General features: G+C 33.1%; 1 protein-coding gene across 1 annotated transcript; it reads left to right on the top strand.

The window, feature by feature from the left end:
* The first annotated feature begins 262 nt into the window (after window positions 1-262).
* Window positions 263-2332, top strand: LOC114307575 (protein FAR1-RELATED SEQUENCE 5-like). The gene has a single exon (XM_028252970.2). The coding sequence runs from the start codon at window positions 263-265 to the stop codon at window positions 2330-2332; it is 2070 nt and encodes a 689-aa protein (XP_028108771.2).
* Window positions 2333-6915: the final 4583 nt, after the last annotated feature.

Here is a 6915-nt window from a genome sequence, read left to right as displayed (position 1 = left end):
CCAACTTAATTTTTATTCCTTTAGAACTGTTGCAATACAATGCAGTTTAGCCACCTGATTGATTTTATTCCTTCAGAACAGCTTCTATTCAATTATTTAAGATATTTTTGCTTTATAAATAATAAATAGAATCAATAAATAAAATTTATGTTAAACAATCTAACATAAATTTTTCAAAAACAAAAAAATATTATATACTACTCTGCAGCAAACAGCCCCATTAGTATACTTATTTTTTACTGTTGATGTCAGTAGTGCCGAAATGGAAGATGGTGCACTTGAGAAGTTGGCCAACAATTCCATGCCATGTGTTGGAATGGAATTTGATTCGGAGGAAGGTGCATATGAATTCTACAATGAATATGGAAGGATTGTGGGATTTAGTATTAGAAGAGATTGCCATACTAAAAGTAAGAAAGATGGTATCATGATTAATAGGAAGTTTGTTTGTTGTAAAGAGGGAGAAAAGGAAAAAGATAAATGGTACATAACAGTAAAACATCCTCAACATGAGACAAGAATGAAATGCAATGCATTCATGTATATATCTTTTAGACGGGACTTGTCAAAATGGGTTCTGATGAAGTTTGATGATAATCACAACCACCTTTTGCATATTCCTCAATGTACGCATATGATGCCATCTCAGAGAAAGTTGTGTGATGCTCAGGGTATAAATGTCGATGTAGCTAATGATACTGGTATATCACTTAAGGCATCACATGATCTTATTAGCGCTTTAGCAGGGGGGAAGGAATTTGTAGGGTTTACACGAGAGGACCAAAAAACCTACTTGCGTGCAAAGAGGCAACAAAACTTGCAATATGGTGAAGCAGGAAGTTTGTTGAGATATTTTCAACAACAAGCCATTGAAAATCCATATTTTTACTTTGCATTTCAATTAGATGTTGATGAGATGATTACTAATATTTTTTGGGCTGATCATCAGATAATTACAGATTTTGGCATTTCCGGTGATGTTGTGTCATTTGATACAACATTCCGAACAAACAAAGAGTACCGTCCACTTGCTTTATTTACTGGCTTTAACCACTTTAGAATGACTGTGATTTTTGGTGCTGCATTATTATATGATGAAACTACAACATCATTTGAGTGGTTATTTGAAACTTTCTTGCATGCAATGTCAGGAAAAAAGCCTGTTAGTTTTTTCACAGATCAAGATCAGGCAATGGCTAAGGCAATTTCTAAAATCATGCCCGAGGTATTTCATGGATTGTGCACTTTTCACCTAATGCAAAATGCTTTGAAGCATTTAGGCTACTTATTCAAGGGTGGTTTAAAATTTGGTTGCGATTTCAAAACTTGCATTTTTGGGTATGAGGATGAGCATGAGTTGGTTGAAGCTTGGGATTCTTTAATTCATAAATATAACTTGCAAGAGAACTTATGGATAAAGAAGACTTGGGAACTTAGAGAGAAGTGGGCGCATGTGTATATGAAGTTGGTATATACTGCAGGAATGCGAAGCACTCAACTTAGTGAAAGCTTGAATGCAGAATTGAAGAGGCATTTAAAAGTTGACCATAACATTGTTCAATTTTTTACACACTTCAATCGAGTTGTTATGGATAAGCGGTATGAAGAAGTAAAAGCCATATACGATTCGAGACAACGATTACCGAGAATAAAGTTGAAAATGTCTCCCATGTTAATTCAAGTTGCTAAGTTGTATACCCCTCCTATCTTCGACTTATTTCATAATGAGTTAGACATATCCCTTTGTTGTCAAGTGAAGCGATGTCATGCATTAGGAAGAGAAGTAACATATGTGATTGGCTTATATGGAGAGGATAGAGAATATATTGTGAAATGTAATGTGGAAGTTAATGAGTCGGGAGGAGACAATATTTGTCACGAAATTCATTGCACTTGTCAAAAATTTGAGAGTTTTGGAATTTTATGTGGTCATGCAATTAAGGCGCTTGATAGAATGAATATTATGAAAATTCCTGAAAGGTATATATTAGGTCGATGGAGACTAGATGCGAGGGATTGTGCAATTGAGGAAACAGTTACAGTGGTTGAGAATGACCCTAAGTTGGTGATAGCAGCACGCTACAGAGATCTTTGTCCTAGAATGGTCAAACTAGCAGCTCGATCATCTGAATACAAACCTGCCTATCAATTAGTTGATGAAACTCTTAAGGATTTGTGTGCAAAGGTAGACAATACGATGACTTCATTAGACAGCTCAGGCGCTTCTGGTAGTGATGGCAATATTGAAGTGGGCACCAAAGAATTTGTAATTGATCCAAATTTGCAAGTAAAAATGCATAAATTTGGATACATAACGTCAGTTGATACATAAATTTGCAAGTAAAAATGCATAACGTCAGTTGATACATAAATTTGCAAGTAAAAATGCATCTTGATGGGCTGCTTCTCTATCGAACATGAAATAGAGGTTTACAAATAGAGTGATACTACAATGACTATATTTTTTATCTCACCATATGATGTGTCGGCCTTATCAACATTGTATTGGAAATATACATGCATGGTGAGACCCATGATGATAATATTATAACATAATAAATATAATATGGTATAAAAACGTGAATAGTGTAACATAATTATTACAAATAAGAATTGGCTATCTGAGTATGTTCTTGGTTTCTATTGCATGAGCACTGATCCATATGAACCATATCACTGATTTGAAACAATTTCTACATGGATTTCATCACTAATGATGGTTCATTGCCATTATCATCACTTGAGTTATGTTTTCCTTCGAATTAATTTTCTGAAGTTTACAATTGTTGCACCATGTTATTTGTTACTAGTAAATTGGCTTAATAACTTGTGCTCATGGACTAGCATCCTAAAACGTTTCGAAGCAAGATCAATTCTAGTAGTTGAAAATGGATCACAATCTTTGTGCTTCAAAATTAATTACTAGTGGTGATGGTACATTATACTCGTAGAAGTGTAATACTATACAAATAATTTTTTTGTATAAAAAATTTATACACAATGATGTGGACTTCTATGATTATTTCATTTGAAAATAAAATACTCATTATTATAGCTTATAATTATAAAAATGACATTGCTACATCATTTTTATATATTTTTTATATCATAGGTTCTTGTTCAATTTTTTAAATCATTTGTCCTTGTAGGATTGCAAATAAAGGATGGATGATTGATATAAAATGCATAAAAAGCATACAACAAAAAATCTAGCGCAGTTGAAATGATTAAAGAGCAGGATTTAACTAACATTCAAATTAGTACCAACCTAAAAACAAGTACTGTTGTATAATGTTTCTAATCAAGATTTGTTTACATGTGAGAGAGAGAGAGAGAGAGAGAGAGAGAGAGAACAATGAATAATGTTTGGAAACAATGAATAATGTTTGGAAACATGAATATGTTATTTTAAAATTTTCAAAAACTATTTTCACACAAAGATGAAAAAGATGACTGTTTTCGTAACTTTTCATAGTTTTGTTTCAAAAGACATGAAAAATAAAAACACAACCCAATAGGTTAGTCTTGTGGGATGCTTTGCAGAGCTGGCCTCCATGCTCCATTTGTGCTTCCATCACTTGTTCTAACTTGAGAAATCTTTCTGCTTTTCAGCTTCATTGCACTCAACAATTGCCCCACAGAAGAGTACTTGGACTCATTACTCAAAATCTGAATCAATTCTCTCTGTGTCTCCACAACTCTAATCCTCACACCTCTACCTTTTGAATAGCCATTATTACTTTCTTCTCCATTTCCATCTTCTACATGTAGTTTGAACCTTTCATTCTTCTTCTTTTTCTCACCATTGACATGCCTCGTTGGTTCTGATTTTGGTGAACTAATTGACTTCCTTTCTGTTGCTTCTTCTTCTCTTGGTTCCGTATCTTTCTCATAATGCACTGAAATTCCTTTACTAGTCAAACAATTCCCCATTGTAGAGATAAAAGAAACTAAAAGGCGTATTTGAGAAGAGAGAGGGGAGCGAAAGAGAGCTAGAATATAAAGAGAAAAGGGTGGAGAGAGCACATGTAATGACCCAATTTCTTTTATTTTTTTTTTATTTTTTTAAATAGTCAGTACATAATTTAATTGAGCAAATTTTTAAATTTGATTGTTCTATAAATTTTGTGCGAAAATAATTTGGTTTTGTATTTTTTTAAAATAGTTCCCGATTTCAGAAAATTATGAAATTTTTATATGTTCCCATATGAGTCGAGCACGTTGGATAAAAATTTCAAAATTAAATGATGAGTATTTATTTTATGAAAATTCACAGACTGATTGGTGTTCAGTTTAATTTATAACATAATTTAAAATTTAGTTTTGGGTGTTCGGACCATGATTTGAGATAAATTTGTTGGGTTTATTTTGATACATAATTAGACCATGTTTGATTTATGGGGGAGACCCATGATTTAGATTTAATTTAAATTGAGTTTTTTTAGTGACTCATGTTTAACTGTTTGGTCCTTTTTAATTATGTGATTGGTAGTAACCACCTTGGTAGTTGTTATCATTTGTTATATAGGATTGTAATAAATATTTGATAGTTGTTTTTGTGGTGTGTACCAATGGTGAAAAATTATATATTTTTATAGCGAATGAAATGGGTGTATATTTCATAGTGAGCAAAATATTATATTTTGTGGAGTACAAAAATATTATATTTTGTAGTGAGAAAAAAATTATATTATTTTGTAATTTATGTTACAAAATTTTAGAGTTATAATAGTTATATATTTTATATTATTTTGTATGATGTTTAGTTGGAGAGCTTTTATTGGGAGACCAAACCCAGATGGGGTTGCTCTCCCCATGCCTCTCTTCCTTCCTTTATTGGGAGACCAGACCCAGCTCTCTCTCTCTCTTCTCTCTCTCCCCTTCATTATTGACAAAGCTTTAAGTTTAGAGTGAAAGTATTTAGAGTAAGATTTTGTAAAAGTGTTGTAAATAAAAGTTGGAGGGCTCGTCGTGATCTTTGCAATGATGTTCTCGGATTCACGATCGGGCGACGTTTGCGTTTTCAAATTTGTTTTTTTTTTCATATTTGAGGTATGAACTTTCTTCATATTTTTATATTAAAGCTATGTTAGGGTTATTTTGAGAAAATATATCATTATAAGAGGTATTACATATATATATATATTCAGATTTTTGTTTGGTAATTCACTACAAAAATTAACACTTTTGGCAACAAAAAAATTGGTCGCTAAAAGTCTATTTTTGATCGGCAAAAGTTATCCGCGACCAATTTTTTTGGTCGCTACTTTGGTCGCCAATTGAGGGTCGGCAAAAGTAATTTGCGACCAAAATTTTGGTTGTTCGGGAAAAATCGGATTTGCCGACTAAATTTTTGGTCGCGAAATATATCATTACCGCGACTAATTCGTTTAATCGCTAAAACACTTTGGTCGCGAAAAGTGATATTTTCACGACCAAAAAGTTTGGTCGCCAATTATCACATTCAACGACCAAAAAGTTTGGTCGCCAATCGTGACATTCCGCGACCAAAAAATTTGGTCGCCAATTGTGACATTCCACAACCAAAAAAGGTTTTGGTCGCCATGTGTTACTTTTCGTGACCAAAACTTTTGGTCGGCAAAACTGAGTTTCCACGACCAAGAGCTGTTTTGGTCGGCAATAAATGTATTTTTTGCGACCAAAACTCTTGGTCGGCAATTGTCATTTTTTGCGAAAAAAAATTATTTATTTGTCGCGACTAATAAATTGGTCGCCAAAGTAGGAAAACAATACACCTGTAATTCCTAATAATTCATTCAATCCATAATAAACCTAAGATGTTATGCAAACTAATAATTCATTTAAAACACAAACTAGAAGTACTCAAGTGCTAAATATTGATACAATATAAAATAAACTTTCTATATATACATATGAGAAGGTACCATAGAAACATTCCAAATTCCAAATTCAAGATGTTATGCAAATACCATGACTAAAATACAAATAGCCCAAAAAACTATTAGGCTGTGAATAAGCTAGATATGTTTCTAAGCAACTGCAACTTCCTCCTGATAAGAGTCCGTTTGTGCTTTACTACAAGATTCCAGAGTATCCCGTGCTGATTCGATGACAACCTGACCATTGACATAGTGCTGGACATTGTGGATACCAATAGGGTTCACACCTGGCTGGAAAGCATTTCCTTCAATATACCTGTGACAACATTTAATCAGTTAGCATTTGACCTAGTGTTGGGTAACTGTAATTTGCTTGCAGTGATTGAAGACAGAAACTCACATTTCTTTCAAGAAAGTGTGTTTATAGAATGCATCCGGGATTCTCCCAGTAAATTGATTATGATCCAGGTACCTGCAATGAAAGCAAGCTTAAGATGCTGTCCCATGCCTACACAAAAAAAGATGTTGTCCCAGATACACAAATGCTACATGATGCAAAAAAAGGGGAAAAGCAAATTAAAGAAGGGAAAAAAAAAAAGCATTACTTGTGATAAAAACAACAGTTAAAAGCCATGAATCAAAGCCATAAGGGATGAAGAAATCTTCTCAATATTGAAGATTGGGTCACAGATGTCAAGGAACGAAACAAAGTGTATCGATGAAATAGGAAACCTAACTCAACCTTGGTTCCACTAACAAACTTGTCCTGCAAATCCAAATACCTTGGGTGTCAATTTCATTGGTATGACCTTGTTGCATTGGTATGAGACAACTGATATGAGGCTATTAGATCAGTACAATAGTGACATTTATCACAAAATAATAAATTATAGGCATAATTTTATAAGGAAAATAAAGTGTGCAATGTAAATTTAAAGTTAGTGATTGAGGGTTATACAAAGAATACATCTTATACGTATATTTTAATTCTGGGAAAAGATCAATTAATTTTAAACAAAATAAAAAGATACATACTAGGCGAAACAGGGGGTTG

The sequence above is a fragment of the Camellia sinensis genome, chromosome 7 (genome assembly GCF_055761805.1).
Source record: "Camellia sinensis isolate YWXY chromosome 7, ASM5576180v1, whole genome shotgun sequence".
Taxonomy (NCBI): Eukaryota; Viridiplantae; Streptophyta; class Magnoliopsida; order Ericales; family Theaceae; genus Camellia; species Camellia sinensis.
The sequence above is the reverse complement of the archived record's forward strand: the minus strand, read 5'-3'. Positions and strand labels throughout refer to the sequence as shown.